At 46.0% G+C, this 23846-nt stretch overlaps 1 protein-coding gene across 2 annotated transcripts in view; it reads right to left on the minus strand.

Annotated features, from left to right (window-relative positions):
• The window catches only part of ARMC2 (armadillo repeat containing 2), a 948787-nt gene that overhangs the window by 62287 nt on the left and 862654 nt on the right, over window positions 1-23846 (minus strand). For both annotated transcript variants that reach the window (XM_069606547.1, XM_069606546.1), the window contains one exon: window positions 3881-4041. In XM_069606547.1, coding sequence (XP_069462648.1) covers window positions 3881-4041 — 161 coding nt within the window. The remainder of the gene's footprint in view (window positions 1-3880; window positions 4042-23846) is intronic.

Here is a 23846-nt window from a genome sequence, read left to right on the forward strand (position 1 = left end):
TTTATTTATTCGTCTAATTTCTTGTAAAGTATTCCTTCTCAGGTGACTCACGGTTCACCTCGGATACCCCTCAGTCAGGCTCAGATCTCAGATCCCCTCGGTTGGGCTCAGATCTCGGATCCCCCTCAGCCGGGCTCAGATCTCAGATCCCCCACAGCTGGGCTCAGATCTCGGATCCCCCTCAGCTGGGCTCAGATCTCGGATCCCCCTCATCGGGCTCAGATTCCTTTTAACACAATTTTCCTAACTTTACACAAACTTGCTTTAACCAAAAGCTTTTAGCTGATCTCTCTCCGCCGGGCTCGGACCACGTTCCCATACGATTTCTGCAAGTATCGAAGCCTTTCGAATATGCACAGGGTTTTTGCCTGAGCCGTTGCAGGACCACTTTGATTTCAAAATTCTTTTTCACTCTTCACATTTGCCACCTTTCAGCTGGATACCCAACAGAGACTTTCAAATGAGCACCCACGTGGTGCCGGACCACTCTGTCTACAGTATCATATCTTGGCTTCAAAGTTCAATCACTCATCTGCTGATTAATTGTGTTTGCGTTGCTTGCCAAATACGCTTCCATACACTGTTCTCTTCAGTTTTCATTATACAATGTTGCCGCTTGTAACCTTGACTTCAACACAGACCGATATCAGTCTCCCCAACTCACCGGCTGTTCTGACTTCACTGGTGCTGCTTTGTTATAGGAATCAATGGCAGTACCACAGCGGCAAACGATTCTCCCCGCCTAGACTATTGACGCGAGAGAGCCCCGGGTTCCTCCGACACACAATGCAGCGTTCTTCAGCCTCGATTCCTTGTCTTATATTTTCTATTCTCGAAGGTTCATGAAAGTAACAAGTCTTTCCCTCCTTGCAATCATGTTCGGTTTTACCCTCTGTCTCCTTGTATTAAACTGCCATCTTGGAAACGCTGCTTCCTCGCGTGCTTTGCCTTGCTCAGAGTGTGCTTTCAAGCTACGCCTTTTATCCATTATAAAAAGAAGAAAACGTGATTACAGTGACAATTTGAGGTCATCAGATATTCCCAAATGAAGTCAGGTGAGCAAGGGAGATGTACATTGCATTTGTTGTACCTCACAGACGAAGGCCGCCAACACTGCACTCACAAACACTTCGAAAACAGGATTATGCTCTCCTCTGTTGCCAACAGATTAGCTTGCACCAGAGGGTACAATAGATATGAAGACATTCTGCTTGTTATTGGGACAGGGGTTACAGAAGTCCTGTGTTGTGACCTTTCTTTTGATTTATCATCCTCCTGTCCCCCTTTGTACTTTCTGTGATGACATTGATGCTTTACTTAGTGTCGTCCTTCCTTGCTCTAATTCTTTCTTACTACTGGGTGACTAATCTACATCTCTCGTCTACTCATGCCGCCTCTCCATTTCTTACTGTTATTGGCTCTTATTATATCCCCACCTTTCTACTCATCCTTCTCACATCTCTGGATCCTCTTTGGATCCTATTTTCTTACTTCTTCTATGTCTACCTCTGATGTTTCTGTTTATCCCGTTTACTCCTCTGAACATCATTTGCTTTTCTTCTCTATTTATCCTCCTGTTCTTGACACTTGCTTACACCCCTACACTCCTACTCCTTTTTCCGTTGCTATCTTCGCACTGTCAATACCCTTCCTATCATGCCACTCTTCCATCCCATTCTACTTTCTCAGCTCTCTCAATGGACAATGCTGCTTCAGCTTTCTCCACTTCCCTCTCTACATCTCCCGATGCTCTATATCATCTCTATAAATATCTTCCTTCTCGTAAGCCTTCCCAGCCCTGTGTTACTCCTCATCTTTGCTCCACGCGAAAGGCACTCCGTCGCCTGGAGCATCGTTGGCATAGATCGCGGTCTATGTCTTATGGTGCATCCTTCTCCTCTTATCATACTCTATATGATGATGCACTCCTTTCTTCTAAATGTCTATATTACTCTGATCTCTTGCACTCTCAATCATCCCACCACCGCCGTCTTTCCCCAATCCCTTTCTCGTCTATTGTCTCCCCCTCTGCCTGATCACTCCCTTCTCTCCGCACTTACTGCATCTGACTTTGCTAATGTCTTCACTTCTAAAGTGAATTCTCTTTGTTCTGCTATTTCTCCCAGTTCTTTGCCTTCCTCTTGATCGGTTTCCCTTTCCCCTTCTACTGCGGTTCTCTCTTCATTTGTGACTATCTCTAATTCTGATACTTCCTTATTATCCTCTCAGGCTTATCCTACTGCTTCTCCCAAAGATCCTGTTCCTTCTACTCTTATTTCTAAAATCTATCCTTCTCTCAATTCCTACATTACCAGTCTCTTCTATTCCAACATGCTATTATTCTTACTGTTCTGAAAAAAACCCTCCTTGGATCCTGCCATTCCCTCTAACTTTCTCCTATTTCTCTTCTTCCTTACCTTTATAAACTGTTGGAACGTCTCGTCAACTCCCACGTTTCTTCCTTTGTCACTCTTAATTCTATTTTACCTTGCTTCCAGTCTGGTTTTCGGCCCCTTCATTCCATGGCAACTGCTCTTCTTTCCTTCTGTGACTCTCTTCTTTCTGCCTGCTATTCGAAACACTCTTCTATTCTACTCCTGTTGGACTTATACGACGCTTTGATATAGTCGATCACACACTACTTCTGCAATCTCTTTCCTCCTTTGGTTTTTCTAGCTCTATTATCACATGGTTTCAATCTTACCTCTCTAATTGCATTTACTCAGCAGTATCCTGGGCTGGTGTTTGCTCTGATTCCCTTCCTCCTTCGCACGGTGTTCCACAAGGATCTGTTCTTGGCCCATTTCTTTTCTCTCTTTATACATCCCTCTTGCTCTCTTGGCTAAAATGATCTCTTCTCTTAATGTGTCTCATCACTTTTATGATGATGACACCCAACTATTTCTATCTGTTTCTTCTTTTACACATACCATGCACACAAACCTTTCTGCCTGTCTCTTCTATCAAAATCTGGATGTCGGACCACTTTCTTGTCTTTAATCCATCTATGACTGTAGTCCTCTTTTTCCTGCTAATACTATTCCTCTGCCCGTTTCTCCCCCTTTTGTCCTGTTTTCCCCTTCTCATCCCCCTTTTTCATTTACTGCCCGCAACCTTGGCCTCCATCTTGACACTAATCTTTCTTTTGCTCATCACATTTCGATCACATTCAGTTCCTGTTGTTTTCCATCTTTTCAATATTTGTAAAGTTAGATCTCTTCTCACTTTCAGTGCCACTAAGCTTCTAATCTCTTCTTTCATCTTTTCTGGCATTATTCTATTGTTCTGTACTCCTATTTTGTCTTCCTGTCTCTTATCTAGCTCCTCTGAAATCTGTTTTTAATTCCTCTATCCATCTCCTATACTCCTTACCTGTTTGCGACTCTATCTCTGCCTCTTTGGCCTCTCTTCGATGGCTACCCTTCTACTCACAATTTAAATTCAACTTTCTCTGTATAGTATTTAAATCCCTTTATGGACTTGCTCCTATTTATCTTACTTCTCTTGTTTCCTTTTATGTCCCTTCCCATACTCTTCGCTCGCAAACCCACTTTCTTTTAACTGTATCCCTATGTGTTTCTTCTCAATTTTTTTCTTTATTGGCTCCTCTTCACTGGAATGCCTGCCCTTTCTCTCTGCAGTCTATTTACTCCTATTATACTTTACGTGCTGCCCTAAAAACGTTCTTACTGCAATCTTAATTGTATTTTAAATCTCATTTTAAGTTACCTTTTATTGTACTACCCCTTTTCACTTCAATTGTACTGTAAATTGATTCTGTACAGTGCCTTAGCGTAAGGCGCTATATAAATAACAAATAAATAAGAAAATACGAAAAGCCTCTTAATTTCATAAGTAACTGACAATACAAGATTCTTACCTAGAAATGATGAAAGCAGTTCAAGAATTGTGTCTGCTTCTTCTTCTCCAAACCACAATACAGTGTTGGTGATATGTTCACTGTAATTCCATAATGTTTTACACACTGAGCTAGCCAGCTGCCAGTCTGAAGGTCCAAAGTCTCTCAAGCAATCTACTAACCTATTGTGGGAAAAAATATGTTATTATTGAAGCGTAGTTCCGGGTCCTCATATTTTACATTCTAAGCACTCCTAAAAGCAAATACACAGCTGGGCCCTATATCCTCCATCTGATTAACATTATGCGGTAGAATCATTTTGCTCATGGCAACAAGCTAGTCAGTTCTTTCTATAGCCTACATGACAGATGTACATGCATCCCTTATATCTTCGAACAGGAATCAATGCCTCAAACATCAGCACATTACGTTCTGGTTCAAAGATAGAGTTTCAGATAATATATTGGATGTTGTGTAGGAGAAATTTGGAAGGTGTACAAAAATATATAATTTGACTTGAAGATGTACAATTTTCAGTTTTAACCTCCTTTATGCTATTCTACAAATGAAGTGGCCATATTTTGAATATTGTCCATGGCAATTTCCAGAAGAGGTGCTTGGGCAGAGCAAATTGCACTCAGCATTAAAGGCTACATGGGTTGTTTCTAAAAAGCATCACTAACCTGAACTATTCCACAGTGTCAGCAGATTACCTTGTAACGGGGGTAAAGGCATTTTATTTGGAACCACGTACAGACATAACATAATAAAAGGCCTGCCGCAAGTACACAAAATCACAAAGTTATATTCCACAATTCCATCCTTACAAAGGGAGCATGCAGACCACAGCAAACCAAAGCCAAATAATGTCAAACTGGGAAAGGATGATATCTCCTCTATAGGGAATAAAACTCAGATGTGTTCTCACAAGGTATGTGTAAAACCAATTTGGTGTCTTCCGAGAGTGCCTACTTATGTGCCTGTTGGTTTTCTCCTCCTCTGCATCTCCCTTGGCAATTGTCCACTTGCTTAGTCTTATGAGCTCGCTCTCTCTCATTCTCTTACCTGAATGGTACTAAAGCTGTAGACCGAGCTCTGCTAGCAGAGCAGGCAGGTTATACTGCTGCTCCACTGACATCTGCTTTTTCTCTGCAGTAACAATGTGCTTGATGGATTCTACTTTTGTAAACTTTGATAAGATATACAAACTGGCCAAACACCACTTGTCCAGGATTACAGGACATTTGTATTTATTTGAAGAACATGGATGTGAATTTCGATCAAAAATGACTTGTAATAACACATTAAAAGAGGATGCAGTCATTCGATTGAGGGGTGCCTGTACACTTTGTTAAGCAGAAACCTGTGCAGTTCCCTTAGGGACTACTGCAAAAGATTTAAAAGATTTAAGACTACAGGTGTTTGGCAGTAAACCCACTTGGTAGCAGTCTGTACCACACAGATTCACTTGGTAGCTGTGGCTGAGCAGTCAGACTTCCCTCAAGAAGAGTTAGGCAGTATATAGAGTATACACAATAGGTGCAGAGACACAGTAGCACAAGCAAACACTGACCAGAGCTTTGGTGTAAAAGTATATAATTATTTATTTAAAGATACACTTATAATTTACACTAGCAAAAAGAGGTAAGTAAATTCGGCACACAGTCACTATCATATATATACAACCCTAATTACTTATTAGACAAGTCTTAGTGAGAAACACCACTTATTTTCAGAGTTGAGCGCTTAACATAAGATGGCACTCTAATAAGTTATAAAAAAGGGAGGGAAAAAGGCAGAGTTATGGAAGCACACACATTTCAATACTTTTAAAAGAACCACAGTAAGGCAGGATAGGCAGAGTTCTACTGGAGAGCAAGGAAGTCAATTGCAAGGCCCACTCTTGGAGAGAGCAAGCAGAAGGGGTCCAGGTTCACACAGTGGGGTTATGCCCAAAGAGTCTTGTAGATAGTTCGCACAAAAAGGATGAAATTAAAGTCAGGAAAAGTTAGCTAGGTTGTCCCAGGCCAGCCCAGGTTAGAAAGTCGAGGCTTTACTGTCACCCCGAACGATCTGTCGCAAGGGACGCCAGACGGGACACAGTACCTTAAGTGGGAAGGAAGCTCCAGCGGGGGCAGTTGTTCCTGGCAGCGGGTGCAAGTCGGTGTTTCGTCCAGAGGAAGAGGAGGTCTCACCGTGGAGGAAAGATGAAGGTCGTTGCACTGCCAGGGAAGAAACCAGCCGCAGAGTTCTTCGGTTAAAAGGTACTACCCTTCTCTTCGCGGTAGTGGTAAACCGTGGTATTCCGGTTGCCGGGGTGCTTGGCACAGGCAAGGCGGCCACGAGATGCTCCAGGAAGGTGAAAAGAAGGCAAAACTGGCTATCCCCACCAGTCAAAGGAAGAAGACTCTCCGGACTGGAGATCTCCTCTGTCGTCGGGAAAAGTGGTGAGACGGTTCAGCAGGGTTCCACCGGTGGTGTCGTCGTTGCAGGTGGGCTCAACTTCTCCCTCCTCGGATTCTTAGGTCCTGTGGCGACTTCTGAAGTTCCAGTCCCCAAAGCCCTGCTTTTATGCAGCAAACCCCCATTCATTCAGCCTAGCTGTCAATCAAACATGCTAAGTGGTGAGCCGGCCGGCTCACCACTTGGGCAAATCACACAAGAGTGCGACTTGAGTTACCAAGGTAACTCAGTCCAGGGTGCCTAAACCCCCTCCCATACCCCCTGTGGTACCCAAATAGAGTGGCACCAGTTTTGGAGGCTTCTGTGGAGAAGCCCGCCAAGAAGTGGAACAAAGGGCTCGACTTGGGTTGGAGTCACAGAAGAGAACACAAACGCCATTTTAGAATCGAGTTCTGGCAAAAAATACCAACCGGTGAATTAATATTAAATAAATAAACCGGCGGTATGTTCGAGGCTATAGGAATTAAATAATTAAAGTTGGTAGCCTCGAACAATGGGAAAATCCCATAGAGATATATTCGCGGTCGAATATAAAAAGCAGTATCCACTGCCACCAGCCATAACTCGATCAGGGGGGACGGAGACGTGCCCCCTCGAACAACAGACCCCGAGGCAATCGAATTGCCCCGACCAGTACGTCCACAATATGATGGTTTGTACTGGTTTCTGTTCATAATTTGGGACTAGTAAAGCCAATGGTGACTTTACATGCCCTGGGAGACAGTAGTCAGTCCCAGGGTATGTTTATGTAAAGTCTATGTTTGGGGGTCGCTACGACACCCCTGGGTTACGGCACGGAGGGTGCTGTGTAACCCACATCAAAAACACATGAGACCCTATGGAGTAAAAGACCCCATAGCCCATAAAACACATGGAAAGACAAAGGAACACCTCAAATCATGTCTAAGAGTGGGAGTAAAAGAGTCTCACTCTTAGCAGGAGAAAAAAATAAACCCCAAAAATCCAGCAAAGCTGCTGGGGGACTCACTAGGTTTGGGAAATTAGCCTTTACAGAGAATTCTCCATAACACACTAGCATAGAGATGAGAACAAGTAGTGAGGGTGTAAAAAAAATAAAAGTGGGACACATACCATGTACAAAACAGAGAACAATATTTATATGTAAGAAAACAGGGAACTTACAAAGATAACATTAATCTAAGGGGACAAGTGCTTCAAACGAAAGAGGAGTACCATTTAAAAATGCATGATTAGGTTACTGATTCAGTGGTAGGGTCAGGCAAGGAGGATGGGGGAGAAACCACAGGGTGCTCCCTCTTTAGCAGTATGTTTAAGTAGTGCTTTGACGAAATCCACAGTATGAGATGTGAGGTTGAGTGCAGAGGAGGATTGAGGGAAAGAGATGGTGAGTACACTGAGATACAATCAGACAGGTACTGATGACCAAGGCGATCGATCGCTTTAGAGACTATGAGAAGGAATTTGAAAAGAGAGTGGTTGTGCATGGAGAGCCAACCAGCATGTTTTCGGTAGGTAGAAGTGGGGGAGGATCTGAGTAGTTTGTAGAGAGTGCAGGTAGCAAAGTGAGGGAGGAAGGAGTAGAGAGCAAGGCCAATGAGTAGGCTTGAGCAGTAGTCCAGTTTTCAGAGCACGAGAACGAAGATTTAAATTTTTGTATAGTTGTAAGAAAATGACACATTTTTCAAATACAATACGAGCAACAGATGCAGTGGTAGTGATGATTTGCTGCCGTCGTAGGCCGCTATCAAAGAGGACCCCAAGACTGTGAGCTTTGGGTGAGAAGAAAAGGTCAGGCTGGAAGGAGATACTAGTGGGGAATTTAGGGATAGAACTGGAAGCCAGGAGAAAGAGGATTTCCATTTTTGGAGGATTCAGCGGAGAGACATCCAGTGCTGAATTGCGGTGAGGCATTTTGTAATCCATTCTGAGATGGCTGGGGAAAATGAGAAAATTACTGGAGTGCAACCAGCAAAAAGGTGACAGTGAAAGCCAAGGGATGAGAGAAGTCTTCCTAGGGCAGAGGTATAGAGGGTGTAGAGCAGAGGTCCGAGGACTAATCCTTTTGGCACACCAACATGGAAAGGGTTGATGTCAGAGGTTTGCGAGTTCCAAGAGGATCGACCTCCAGGGTAGGAGGCGATCTAGGAAAGAACAGATTTGCAAAACCGAAAGGTCCTACAAGAGTTAGGAGAGAGGAGTGGTCGACGGTGTCTAAAGTGGCAAAAAGGTCCAAAACGAGGAGTATAGAAGAGAGTTTTCAGTCGTGAGCATTAGAGAGAATGTTGGTGACATGCATAAGTGCAGTCTTGGTGTAGTTTTTACTAAAGAACCCAGACTGAAGTGGATCCCCAAGGCCATTACCCTTAAGGTATGTTTTTAATATAAAAAAAGTTTACTGACATTTTGTATGGTGTCAGAACAGACCACATCAATGCAATAAAGAAACAAAAGATATACAAACCAACAGGTTCCAGAAAAGTTTCTCTGTGGAGACTCTACCAAGGAGCGGTGCCTAGCAGGGGAGACTGAACACCCGCTCCCCCAAGCCCCCGTGCTCCCAAAACTGCCTACACAATGCATGCCGCAATTGCAAATATCAGAAAAACCAGTTCTGTTCTGGGGCAAATCTTTCCCGTAGGTCTTTGAATGCCGACGAGAGGGTTCCCTCCCCTATCACGTCCCCAAGGCATCCCACTCCCCTCTTATACCACCCCTAGCCTCCTCTCCTCCACAGTCTCCAATTCGTGCAAAAATGTATTGCTTCATAGAGGCCAACCCTCTGCTGACCTGGCCTCCCACCCCATTTCAACCAGTATCTGAGACTTCTCAAACAACAGTTGTCTGGGCAACAATGTACCCATCCCCCATCTCTCCATCCTTGCACCATGAAAAAAAGCCAGTCAGTCATTCACCACAATCAATTGCATGGCCCAAAAGTATTTGCAAAGGTTGGGAAGATTAAGACCTCCCATCCCAAACTGAGTTTTGTCAAGGTGTCCAGGGCAATGCTCGGGACCGAAGCCCCCCCACAACAACCTCCTATCCCCACTTTTCACTCTGTCAAGGTTCTCTAAAGGGATATCGAAGGGGCAAGTCTGCAAGATATACACATTTGGGGAGGGCTAGCATTTTAAATAGGGCCACTCTACCCATCGACATCAGTGGGAGAATTCTCCACCTTTTAACGTCACCCATAATTTCAGTTACCACCCCAGTCCAATTCAGTCTGAGAAACTCGTCCCCACATCCAGTGACCTAGATGCCCAAACATTTAAAGGGATAAGTGGAAATCCCAAAAATGCCCCCCCCCCCCTCTCAGTGAGATCCAGATCCTCTCACGATATCTAGAGGCAAACCGATTTACCCCAGCTGACCTGCAGGCCACTGAGACTCAAACCTACGCATCATTTCTATTGCATGTGGTACAGCCACTGCTGTGTCGCTTAAATAGAGAAGCGCATCATCAGCAAATGAAGAGATCCTGTCTTCATGGCCCCCAGGCCAACGAAAACCCTTGAGCCTGAATCCCCTCTTACCCAACCCACCAAAGGCTCGATTAAGAGCATAAATAGGACCATTCACCTCTCTAGGGAGAAGGGCTTAGAAAGGTAACCATTGACCCTCACCCACACGCTAGGAGACCCATACAGTAGTTGCACCCATCACAAGAATGTTGTCTGAAAACCCAACTTTTCCAGCACCACCCACATATAATCCCAGCCTACATAGTTGAATATCTTGGAGGAGGCCAGTGCAAGAATTACCTTCCCATCTGGGGGAGCAGATCAGCCCTTGACACTGGCCAAAAAAGCCACCGCAGGCTGAGATGAGTAGATCTCCCCGGCATGAACCCGCACTGATCTGGATGAACCAAACCTGGGAGCACGTTCATGAGCCTGTCAGCCAAGATTTTAACCAAGATCTTAACCTCCCCATTCAACAGGAAAACTTCTCTGCTAATTATATCCCTGAAAACCCCTTTACTACTCACATCCCCCACAACTGACAGTTGCCTGCCCCAGGCCCCAAGCCAGTCCTTATCGGCCCCCACAACTTGATCTGCAGAAGTGGTGCTGGAGCCCACTGCAATGCTGAGCTCATGTCCAGTCCCCTTGGTAGTTTAGCGTCAGAGTTCCATCCTCGCCCACCCTTATATACATGCCCCCCCCCACGCCTGAATCCTCTACACCTCTTCCAGAGCTTGGAGTAGGGTGACTTGCAGCTTGTGAGGCCCCAGGCTTCTCTCTTCCCTTCAGGGCATCGCTTCCATTCTTCGGATCCTCTCTCTCAAATCAGTCCCAAGCATCTCATGCAGCATTGAAGAACCACAATCTACCTCCATGTAGAACTTTGAGCTTAGCTGGGAAAAGAAGAATGTATGCCATAGGCCCCATCTCCTCATTTTGTGCTTCACCCCTTCATAGGATCGTCTCTGCATCTGGATGTCCCTGGTGAAGTCTGGCAAGATGGAGACCTTCATATTGTCCACAGCAACCAAGCCGGCCTTAGGTGCCTTCTGGAAAACGGCATCCCTGTCGTGATAATTAAGGGGAGTGGCTATTGTAACCCTAGGGAACGCATCAGATGGAGGGGGTTGTGCTGGTACACAGTGCACCCTTTCCACTGCTAAAAAGGACTAGAGACCCTTCCCTACTGAAACTTTCGACCAGCCATGTCTCCAAGTATAGCTCTATTGAGTCGCCCTCCACTCTCTCCAGCAAGCCCACTATGCGTACATTTTTCCTCCGTGAATGGCCATCTGACTCCTCTGCTTGTTTCTTGAGTCTGACGGAGGAGCCCTGCAGTGCCTGTACCTGTTGCTTGACCACCGAGAGTTCACCATCCAATGTCGTTTGTTTGATTTATGTTAAAATGTTTATGAATTGTATGTACTGTGGACCACACTATTTAATCACTTTTTAGGTCATAATACTATTAAATCTGATGTTTATCATTTTAACCACGACTGGTCCTTTTGTGGCTCCCCCAATGGGAGCTCTTTCTATATGTGGCATCTACACTATAGCTCTGTCTCCTCTTTAAACACGGATCTTTGTCCTCCCGGACTTAGACAGAGTATACGTTGCTAACCTGTCTTAGTTAAACGTATACCGGGTTTCCTCCCCATTTAAGTTGTTACAGATACAAAGCAGTCATATAGAATAGGAATAGTAATTCAGGTGTTAGTAGAGTAAGGGGAGAGGTGTCATATATATATATAGGATACTATACGACGTTAATATACGAACTCAAGAGGTGAGGGTCCTATTCAGATGTCAAAGGATCATAGCCACGATTTAGCATCCTTCTTAAAGGTTTGGAAGGACAGAGTAGTTCTTTAAAGTTATAACTTAGCATATTGTTCTTTCTGGGTTCGACTCACTAGTAGAAGTGGTGGCCTAGCCATTCTTTTGCAACTCATTCAATTTTAGATCACATTCCCACAAATTTGATCACACATGCACAAACAATTACTCTTAAATCTTCCCATTCTACCTAAAATGGTATTCTGCTAAAAGCCTCATTTCCCAGAGCCTACCAAGATCTTGATCCATCTCAGCCGAGAAGATCTTCATTCTAAGTGGTTTCAACCTCTGATTCGTGACTATCAGACATGTCTCTGAATTCTATAATATCAACAGAACACACTATCTTTCCACAGACCTCACTAAGCAGACATTCCATAGTTTATAGCAATTTCAGAATTGCTATAAAAAAAGGTGAAATAGGACGTTTTAAAAATAAAACTGACATTTTAGAAAATAATCAGCATTTAAAAAAAAGCATGCAGTCATGCTAAGAGGGAGAAGAAAGGGAGGGAGAGTACACTGGTCCAGAGTGGGAGCTACAGGGGCAGGCGAGGAAGAGGTAGCCAGCAGCAGATTGGGAGAAACAGAAGGCAGAGCATGATAGACAGAGAAAGTACACAAGATGAAGAATGCGTGAGACTGAGGGATGGCTGGGAGACTGAGGGAAAGAGATACCAAGAAAGAATGAAGGACTGAAGAGCGTAAGTTGGGAGCCCAGTTGGGAATATGAGTTGTGATTTGGCAGTGTGACAGCGCTAGTGAGTAGGCGCATGACTGGCAGAGTGAGAGGTTTTGGAATAAACATTATGATGGGGAATTGGTGGGTGTGAGGGGTGTTGGTGACTGGGGAATTTGAGAATGCAGAACAGGAACAGTGGCATCAATACAGGTGATAATGATCAACAAAGTGACGAATATAAAATAGGCATGCACGTCAAACAGAAGAGCAAAACTAACACCATTCTGTCAAGCTTGGGACATCTAGGACTCTTTCAATTAAATGGCTAGCAGAGACAACATACAAAAGCCTTGAAAACACTGACTCTTTCTTACAACCCAGCACTCTCTAATACTCCAGTCAATACAATATGTGCTGTAAAAATACCACAAAAATAGAATTTTGTGCTGGAAAGTTTCCTTTCTTATGCCGCAAGATGGTCCAATTTCAACCAGCAATATCCTTGACAGTCCGATTAAAGAACACTGATCAGATGTAATCTTCTCAAGGATTGTAAATTTCAAATTTCAGAACTTTTAGCTACTTTAAACTACTTTGGACTAATCGTTAGCTAAAATTTCTCACTGTGGAAAACTCTATGCTGCTCCAAAATCCTTTTTCAAACCTAATGATACTATGTTTGAATTAGAACTGAAGGTCTTTGTACTAGAAAAACTAGAACAACTCAATTGAAGACTTCCTCTTTGTGAGGCCTCCAGTTGCTGTTACTCACTGTAGCAACTCCTGTACTGGTAGGTGTGATGAATCTGATGATGTCATTACTCATCTCCATGGATAAACTTCTCCTTGTGTGACCAGGGGACAGCAGCCTCTACCTGATCCTGACACTGGGGGTGGCTATTTGAGGGAGGACCACAAGAGGGAGGCAACCCTTGGGGGAAGGGACATACATCACTGGATGAGACATGGTATCCCCCGTTCCCTTTTAGGGATACCCACTTAATACATCAGACCCTCATGGCAGACTGTAACCAGCATGAAGATTGCTCAGTTGAACCAAAGTGAGCAGTCTGGTTGCTGGGGAAACTGCATTGATCCAAACAAATCTCTACAGTAGTGCAGTAGTTTAAAAATTGAGCCAGCGAGAAACATGGAAAGATCCAACCAAGTGCTGCCGGAGAAGAAAAGGAGACGGGAGAAATTCCAGAAGCTGGCTAGTCGTGTGAAGAAACAGTACAGAGAGAGGAGGTGGTGGCGTCTTGAGCAGAGACACTTTCCTGTTGGCGAGAGAGAAGTCGAAACGGGACGGAAAACAAAAAAGGTTCACACCAGCAAGGAACCCCAGAGCAGCATACCGAACGCCTCCAGCTGCAGAACCACGCTGCCCGAGCTGGGGAAAAGGAGTGGAGACGGCAAGAGAGAAGCTGAAAGCAAACGTGAAGCAAAGGAGCATGAGAAGCTGGAGAAACACGCAGACTGCCTCCGGTTGTACGAATGCGCTGGAGAGAGAGCAAAGGCAGAAAGGAACCCGAGAGAGATCGGAGAAACCCAATGAGCCCTCCAAAAACCAGTGAGCCCAGAGTGGAAGGTTCGGGCCCGGGAGGGAGCTGGAGGCGCCATTCTTGGTCGCCAACTGAAACAGGAGCAAGTTCCTTACGGCTCACACCACAAACTAAGTTTCATGAGCCCTGGATTTGGGGAGATACAAATACACCAATAAAAGAGAAACTCTGTTGGAAAACAAATACCCACAGATTTTGAATGCGTTTGGATATATGAAAGAAACCTAGCAGGGGAGTAAACCAGGTATTCTGCAAGTTTGGGACCCACACCCTAAATTGCATCAAGAAAGCGTATGAAAAATAATCCTAAAGAAGATACATATCCTTGGGATTGAGAACTGAATGATCTGTATAAGAAAGTCCAGGCAGGGGAGTATAGCAGGCAAAGCCAAGGGGGCAAAAGAACCCTAAGGAAGACCCATGCCCTTGGGATTGTGAAATGCACATGCGCCTAGGATTGTGAATCAAGCAAATTGGATCAAAGTCCTGGCAGAATAGTATGCCAGGTAAAGCTCGATATATGAGAAGAATTCTAAGGAAGATCTATGCCCTTTGGATTGTGAGTTGAATTAGCTATGTGAGGAAGTCGTGGGAAGTATATGGGAAGAATTCTAAGGAATCCTCATACCCTTGGAGTTGTGAGACGAGTGAATTGGCTCAGATAATCCAGGTAGGAGAGTATACCAGGTCAAGCCAAGTTGGTGAAGTGAATAGCGACTACCCCGAGGAGGAAGTTAACCTCTTAGGTTGTAAAGAACTTGGATGCTCATTTTGTGAACTGTTTGGTTTGTGGAGAGAAACCTGGGGAAGGGAGTCTTCCGTGGGAATTGGAAACATTGTCCTGTTGGAACCTTTACGTTGGATTTTGCATTTTTTGATTGAACTTGAACATTTGTGCACTTCTGAAAGCCAAAGACATTATCCCTCACACATTAGAGTTACTTTTAGATGAGCGGGCTAGGATAGCATTTCGACACACAACCGTTTTGTTTTGGACATCTTGACGCAGGACAGACCCTTAGTTTTAATTGAGGTAGGGAAATACCTCCTAGGTTTAGGGACAGTGAAGCATTTTCTAACCCCTTTATTATTCAATAAAAGTGTGTAGCAACAAACTGAAGTCCTGTGTGTCCGTGTCTCATTCCTGGTTCCTCACATTGGCCATGCCCGCCTTCATGCAGACTATTAGAATGTCGGAAACTTGGTATCAAGGTTAAGGTATTTCTTGGAAAGCATTTAAAAACAGTAGAACATATGGGCAGGTGCGGCTTCAACCACACAGAGGTTTTTCCCCTCATTAAGACATACTGGCTTCCATATCTCAGTCCCCCACTCTACATTAATACCACAACAGAGTAGGCTTGGTAGGTGGGGCATTTGTAATAAGGGGGCATCAACTACTAGTACAAGAGGCATTGGGCAGAGTAATTTGCACTGGCACATCATTCCCCCTCATCCTACGGTGATGAGAGTAACTACTACATTTAGTCGCAAATATATTTTAGCAATGTCTTGACAAAAGAGCATATGACCTGGCACATGAAAGCATGTGAAGTAATGCTTTCAGGAGAGTATGTGGCATACCCATAGTAGCTGCTCAGAGAGATGACATCTATTAGTATGCCAGCGATGTTGCCTCTGCCCTTCAGCATCCAAATTAATCTCTGCCAGAGGAGGGAGCTTCTTTTTTATTATTTTGTATTAATTGTTTATCGGCTAAAACAAAAATGATCAACCTTAATAGAAAATAAAATAATCAATTTTACATAAAATCAGATTACAAAATTCCATAGAACATTAAAAAAGGCCAACTCACTATAGACACATTTTATTCCTCAATTTCATTTAATTCTAACAAATTAAAAAACCAACAACAGAAACACATAATTAACTATTAGCACCACTCAAACATAACCTCCAAAAACTGTGCAAATCGTAGAATTTCCCTTTCCCTAAAAGTTTAGCAAAGAAGGTATGTTGCATGCAACTAAATTTGTTACAGTACACTATCAGATGTTCCACATTTTCAAGAGTGTCAGATTAACCACAAAGGCGACAATTTGTACTATCTACCTTCTTTTCTTTAAATCAATAACTGACTTCACAAGTTCTGTAAAAATTCCATCTAAATCTCGTAAAATCATTCCTTACGGTAGGACACCAGGGGGCGCAGGCAAGATGGCTGCCTTACTGCATAGCTCTGTCCCCAGCCTTGGAACAATTGCCGAGTTATAGCACTCAGTGATCTCCTATGCTCATGTGAAGCAGGGATTCACGCATTGGAATATGCAGTCACCCAGCGGCTTGGGTGGGGAGGGGGGAGGACTGAAATAGAAACTGCGCTGTAATCCTGAAACCCTGAAACCAGCCTGGCACGAGTTTCGGGTGCCCCCGCATGCCGCACTACGTACTGGAAACAGTGTTAGCGGAGTGGAGACAGCGAGGTCCCGGACCCGGATGGTGGGTCGGTCTGGGCCTGGATCCCCCTTGCACAGCTGAGCCCGGGAGTGCCAGCCCCCACGGAGTGTCGGACCGGTGCCGAGCAGAGAGAAGAGGTCCTCCCCCTCCAGGCCGCGATCCATTGGTCAGGCCGATGCAGGAGCGTGCCTTCATCGATGTTGCCTCCGGTGAGGAGGGAGGATCGTGGCACCCTGAGGGCCGGGCCAGTATGTGCAGTGCTGCAGGTGCTCTTTGACTGGCCGAAAAGAGTGAGGCTGGCAGTGTCCTCAAAGGAGGCGGCACCCCCCCCCCTGCGCAGTCACTCGGGAAAGAAGAAAGACTCTTGGGGGAACATCTCGTGGTGACAACGGGGAGGCAGACCCAAGGCCCATAGGGAGACGGCCAGGGAGGATTACCACAACTGGCCTGCCAAGCAATGGGGTCAGCCCATCAGGAAAATATATTATATAGCCACAGACGGCTTCGCCAGGAGGGAGAAAGAAGCCCCCGGCAGTGGGCGCCCAGGTTCCCCACCTGGGAGCGCCCCCTAATCTCCAGGAGTAGGAGAATGGCTGGAGGAGTTTGTTACAGGAGGGAAGAGGAAGTCCCCTGTGGCACATGTGCCACAAGAGGTACTCACCCTCCTCTAGGCCTGCCGGCAGGACACACCAAGTAGCCCAAGGGGCAAGGAATCTCCTGGGGAGACGCTCTCACTGCGGAGAAACCGGGGGTTGGCCCCTCTTGTGCCGAGGGACATCCAAGGTGAGACCGCTGCCTCCTGTCCACCTCGAATACTTTGACACATCGCCTAGGAGGGTGAGATCCAGCACTGAGGGGGACATTCAGACTGGTGAAGCCGTACGTGTGACCCCTAGAGGTTAAAGAAGAGAGGGGTGCAGACGCCCTATGAGCTGGAAGGGGGCCCCTGGCAAAATTCCAGTTTCATGCTGAGGACACTGCGATGGAAGCCGAGAATGCACCTTCAGCGCCTGCAGAGCTAGGCTCCATAAAGTCAGACATACAGACAATCCTGGAGGAGATTAGGGGGATGAGGACAGAAATGGGGGCGAAGCTGGCTGACCTGTCGGCTAAGGTCTCTACGTTGGAAGACAGAATGGAAGCAGTGGAGGCCAACCAAACGTCCATGGGGCTCCTAGAGACACAGATGGAGGCCTGCTTTATGGAAATGGAACAGCGCGAGGAGGAGCAGCGCCTCAAGGTGGACGACATCGAAAACCTTGAGCGAAGGAATAACCTCAGGATTTTTGGGCTGCTGGAGACAGAGGGGGAGACTACGGAGGGCCTGGAACACAAGGTACAGGACATAAGGAGGATCCTGGGTGCGGAGGAAGGTGAAAGGGTCCCGATTGACAGAGTGCATCTGGCGGGTGGAGGTGTGCGAGGCCCACGGTCGGTCCTAGCATGTACGCACTATTATGGGGACAAGGTGCGGGTCCTCGAGAAAGCAAAACATCTCAGGGAAATTTACTATGGTGACTCAAAAGTGGCTATCTTCCAAGATCTCTCGGCCCACACGTTGTTGAGGCGAAAGAAATGTGGAGGCCTTACTAAGTGGCTGCAGGAGAACGGAGTTAAATACTGGTGGGGCTACCCCTTCTCACTGGTGTTGGAATGGGAGGGGGAGAGGCATCATTTGGTGGCAGAGGAAGACATCCGGAGGATCACAGAGGATCTAGTCGGAAGCTGGGGAGGACTCTCGTAAGAGTGTGGTGGGCAGGGGCTGGATCCTCGAGGACCCGGAGGCCCAGACTCAGCACGAGGAAAGCATAAGGGGAAAGGAAGCTGCAAGTTTCAGAAACGTAACACTCTCCCTCCACAGAGAGGGGACCCCTAACAGGACAATGCATGGAACTATGTTGTTTATTTACACCCTCCTTGTGATGCCCATGAGTGCTGTGAAGCTTTGAAAGAACCGTTAGAAACATGAGGGAACCATTGTTGAATTGTTCTTTGCTGGCGGGAGGGTGACCAGCTGTTTACTTTGTTCTTGTTGCCCAGGTTTTGAATTGATGCGACAGGAAGAGTCTTCAGTGGGTAGAAGGTACAGAGTTTGGGGGAGGTAGCGGGGACGATAAGAGGAGAGGTTGGAGGCCCAGTTCAACATCTGAAAAGCTTAAGTGCTCCCCCCTGATGGACTCAGGGAGAGAATTTGGACGGAGAGCTGCTTCTTATGATATCCAGGGCAGGGGTGGAACCCCTGGTGGTTCGTTGATCATCCATGGGGCGTGGGAACGGATGCCCCAACCTAGGGGAAGGGTGGGGAGAGAAGATGGTGGGAGGGAGAGGGTGAGGAGGTAGGGAGGAGGAGGGGCAGGGTATGCTACGGATTCCACACACTGGGGAGGCCATGGGCCTCGATGGACATAGGAGTAATGGGCAAAGGGTGAAGCGGGGCAATGGTTAAGGCAGTGGTTGGTACACTAAACATAAAGGGATTGAACGCTCAAAATAAACGATCACTCACTAGTAACCAGATCGCTCCACAAACAGAAACTTCTCTTTCTGGAAGAAACACACTACCGCCAAGGGGCGGATCACTGATAAAAGGTAGCGAGATAGGTGATCATTTCTGGACCTCCCACAGATCCTTTAAGAAGGAAGGGGTTGGCATACTGTTGGGCAAGTCATTCCGCCTGAAGGAGGCTGAGACTAGGAGGGGTTTTGGGGCAACATGTAGGGGGGTAAAAGGCGCGTATGAGGGAACACAGATCACGCTGGCCACCCTGTACGCTCCAAATGCTGGTCAGTCAGGTGTTTAGGGTGATGGATGTGTGGGCAGAGGGAGTGATGCTGCTGGTGGGGAGATTTCAATTTGATATTGGACCCCCAGTTAGACTGGTGGTCAGCAAATGGCCTGGTGCCGAGAGGTGCTATGAAAGACAACCTAGCCTTCAGGGACCTACTGCAGGGTCAATTTTGGGTTGATGTGCGGCGTAGGTCATGGCCGGGAGTGGAGGGCTACACCACCTTCTCCCCCCACATCAGTCATACACAAGGATCGATCTCTTACTGGTTCCAATGGAGCAAGAGGGTGAGGTCGGTGTCCCAAAGGTGGAAGCTATTATGTGGTCGGACCACGAACTGGTGATGGTGACCTGGTAGTTACCAGAAACCCATCGGAGCTACAGGTGGAGATCTAATGACACCCTGTTGAGGGAACAGTTGTTCCGGGACTTTCTGGGGAAGGAGGTGAAGGCCTACTTTGAGACTAATGATAATGGGTAGACGGGTATAGCAACGGTGTGGGAGGCAGCCAAAGCCACATTGCGGGAGTTGCTTATCGCAGAAGGAGCATGCAGGAAGTGTGAACGGACACTGATTGAAAGTAGGCTTTGGGAGGAGCTGAAAGTAAGGCGCTTACAGTTAAATCAGAGGGATGTAGAAAGGGTGGCACTACTGAGTGGCATGAGGGACAAGAGACAAGAGCTTCACACAGTCCTAATTGGGGAGGTTAAGAGAATGAGATACACCCGACAGAGGTACTATGAGAGAGGGGACACGGTAGGGACCCTCCTGGCTAATAGGGTTAGGGGTTGCAGAATGGAAAGGACGGTTGAGGGCATCCGGGATGGAGGAGGATAGGCCCAGAAGGGAGGGAATGACATTGCCAGATGCTTCGCAAATCTTTACAAAGAATTATATACCAGACAGGCGGAGGAATCTGTGGAGGACATACAGCAGCATCTGGCTGAATGCAACCTCCCCAAACTTACGGGATCGGAAAAAGGAGGCCTTGGAGGGGGAGGTTCCCAGGGAGAAGGTGCAGGAAGCCATCAAGAGGTTAAAGGTAGGGAAGGCTCCGTGAGGGGATGGCTTCACGGCCGATTTCTATAAGCAATATCAACCCCTACTGGTGAAACCCGTGGCCAAGTTTTCTAACCTGATTGGGGGGGATGGGGACACAAAATGCTGCTGTCTTTCCTCCAGGCTTTGATAGCTGTCATACCAAAACCAGGGAAGGACCCGGCTGACTGTGCCTCATACCGGCCTATTTCCCTCCTTAATGTGGATGGCAAGATTTTCACCATGGATCATGGCGTCACGTCTGGAAAGGTGCCTCCCCCGACTGATTCACCCGGATCAGGTGCGCTTTGTGTTGAATAGGCAGGGAGCAGACAGCATGCGTAAATCTCTCGATGTCATGAGCTCACAGGCGGTATGACAGAAGGGGGTGCTTCTATTATACCTTGATGGCGAGAAGGCGTTTGACCGGGTGAGCTGAGCTTTCATGAGGGAGGTCTTTGTGTCATTGGGAATGGGCCCAAGATGGACAGGGTGGATATCAGCCCTGCATTTAGACCGTATGGCCAGGGTTGTGGTGAATGGGAGTGAGTCAGGGCCTTTCCTTCTGCAGCGGGTACACGCCAGGGGTGCCCTCTGTCCCCTATACTTTAGCTTAGAACAGTACTCATACAGAGTGCACTCCCTGTCAAACAAGAATCAATCGCAAATCTTCTTTTATAAATGATTCAAATCCAGTATATCAATTTCTGGTATTTTTTTTATTTTTCCTTATTTTTCCAAAAGAATTGTTGTTTTCACGTATTAGTTTCATACATTCAAGCAAAAATTGTACACGATCCTGGCGTTGAACAGCAGGCAATCGGACCTGACATCAAGAAGATTGAACCTAAGATTCATCACAAGAGGCCAGACTAGACCTCTTCTGACAGAAAGCCGAGTTAAAGACCCATTAGGATGAATATCCTCCAATTAACAATTTAGAGGACTATATTTCATAAATGTAATCTCTCCTGATGAACGACAGACAACACTGTGGAGAAACAGGTGTTGAGAGAGAAAATATGTATGCATGAAAAACTATGTGACAAGAGCAACATGCAAGATACAATTTTTGCTTGAATTTATGAAAATAATACATGAAAACAACAATTCTTAAGGAAAAAAATATAATACCAGAAATTGATATACTGGATTTGAATCATTTATAAAAGAAGATTTGAGATTGATTCTTGTTTGATAGGGAGCGCACTCTGTATAAGTACTGTTCTAAGCTAAAGTATAAGAAATAAATATTGCTACAGTCGCAATATAGTACTTGGGGTGCAGATCCCGGTCACATACAAAACACTGGCACAAGGGAAATCGCCCAGTGAAGAGGAATCAAAAGCCGACCAGGACTGGAACATTCTTTAAGAAAGTGCCATCTGTCTCCGTTGATATATGCATTGGTGATGGAGCCTTGGGCCACGTCGGTTAGAAATAATGGGGAAATCAGAGGGGTCACAGTGGGCGGGATACATTGTAAGTTGAGCCTTTTCACAGATGATGCTCTACTCTACATCACTGACCCATCACAGTCGGTTCTGCACGTGTTGGAAAAGTCTGGAGGGCTATGGGAGGTTGTCCGGTTTTAAGGTCAACCGGGGGATATCGGTGGCGTTTGCGATTGGGGGATTTTCCGAGGAGGAAAGGGACTAGGTGGCTGGGATGCCATTCAAGGTGCAGAAGGAGACGTTCTGCTACTTGGGGATCCAGGTGACACGACACGATAGGGACATTTTCCCCGTAACTTCCTCCCCCTCTGGGCAGCTGTGAGGCGGGACATGGAGAGATGGACAGGGTTGGGGTTGTCCTGGATGGCGAGGCTTAACTCAATAAAGATGGTGGTTCTCCCAAAATTCTAGTTCCTGTTCCAAATGTTACCAATATCTGTGCCCATGTCTTTTCTGCTTGAGGTGAAGCGAACTATGTTGCGGTTTCTCTGGGCTGGGAAGAAACGCTAACTCGACCTAAGGAAGAGGGGGGGAGTGGGATACCCAGATTTGGCAACATACTACAAAGCGACCCAGCTGCAAATACTGGTAGATTATTTTAATCCGGGCTCAAGGAACCAATTGGTGGCAATGGACAATGAGATACTGGCACCGGTCATGTTGGATGAGTGGTTGTGGGTTCCCAGAGTACGCATCCCGAATAGAGTCCTGTACCACCCGGTTTTGGAGGCTTTGTGGTCTGTTTGGAAAGAAGGAGAGGAGAATAGGTGGCTCACAAGGTGGCCATCACCTTTGAGCTGCGTCTGGGCGCCTCCGTTGTGGGATGGGATAGAGGAACCACTGGCATTTCAATCATGGTACGAGGTGGGGCTTAGCAGGGCAGGACAATTATGGATAGGAGGCACCTTTATATCATTGGGGGGATTGGAGGAGGCACTGGGCTTGCGCAAACTGTCACCCTTTTGTTTTCTGCAACTAAAGGGGGTCATATCCAAGGATAGATGGGGGGGAATCTCAGGAGGGAATTGACGAATTTTGAGAGATTTCTGACAACACAGAAGAGGTCTAAAGAGCTGATAGCTGGGTTATTCAAAATACCTCTCTTGGCAATCAAGGGGGAGCCCCCCCCTTCGAGAATCAAGTGGGCACGGGACCTGGGCAGGGATATAGGGGACATGCTGTGGGTCCGAATGTGAACCATGTTGGACCCTGTTTTCCTATTTTTGGGGATTCAGGAGAGAGGGGAACTGGCAAGCCCTCGCACACAAGCTCCATAACCTCCTGTTGGCTGCAATGTTTGGCAATGCCGTTGAGGTGTGGGCTACCAATGCAGAAGGAATGACTTAAGACAGCGTGCAAAATTATACAATTTGAAAAATGTGACTCTTGTTGAATGAGACAGAATGGTTCTCTTTCCTAGCTAAGTCCAAATGCATAATATTAACAACCTAATTCACCAAACAACAGAACCATGATTGGGAATCAATAACTAATTTAAGCCTTGATAAATACCTCAGGGCTCGAAACTCGCGTTGGCTGATATTTAATTCTATCTACACGGACGTTGAAGGATCTTCCTTTCCCATTAAATCTAACCAATTGAACTTTGAGTGATTTGTAATTTCATTAAATTAGATAAGATTCAATTGAACCAGGAGAATAATTTAAGCGAAACTATAACATATGCACGTCTGTGCATTGGTAATTCCATTAAACATAATATTGAACATGTACATGCAGATACAATATGTTCAAGAAGAGTGTGTTTATTTGGTGTCAGTGGACATAAGTAGATATAATCAAAAGACAGTGACATTTTAAGAAGATAATCATTTTACATATATCCATAGGTTTATTTTAGGGATTTGTAAGACGCTGCATTGCTGCTTTCCTCACAACGCTAGGAAATAGGCATACAACAAGCGGGCCATTTCTTTTTCTTTGTTTCTGGGATTTCTGGGCCTAGATTTATAATGGGCGATATGCAGGATGACAAGACACAGAATGCGAAGAAATAATAGGACTGAACTTGCATCTCCCGAAAGGAATGGGGCATGTTGGCATGTGTGTGTATTTGTCCACCTGCCGAATTCTATTACAGTTCAGGTATGCTTCAGAGAAAACCTTTAGAAGTTTATACCCTGCAGAACGTACACTCTCTAGGATCCTTTCCCCTTAAGGAAATTAGATCATGCCATACTCTAGCCAGAAACGCCTCCAGACCAGTCACATTCTAGTTTTCAGTAGATCACCAGCCCTTCCAGCAACCAAGTCAAAGGGGACCTCAATACCTTC

This window comes from Ambystoma mexicanum, chromosome 4p (assembly GCF_040938575.1).
Source record: "Ambystoma mexicanum isolate Mex_15411 chromosome 4p, UKY_AmexF1_1, whole genome shotgun sequence".
In the NCBI taxonomy this organism is placed as follows: Eukaryota; Metazoa; Chordata; class Amphibia; order Caudata; family Ambystomatidae; genus Ambystoma; species Ambystoma mexicanum.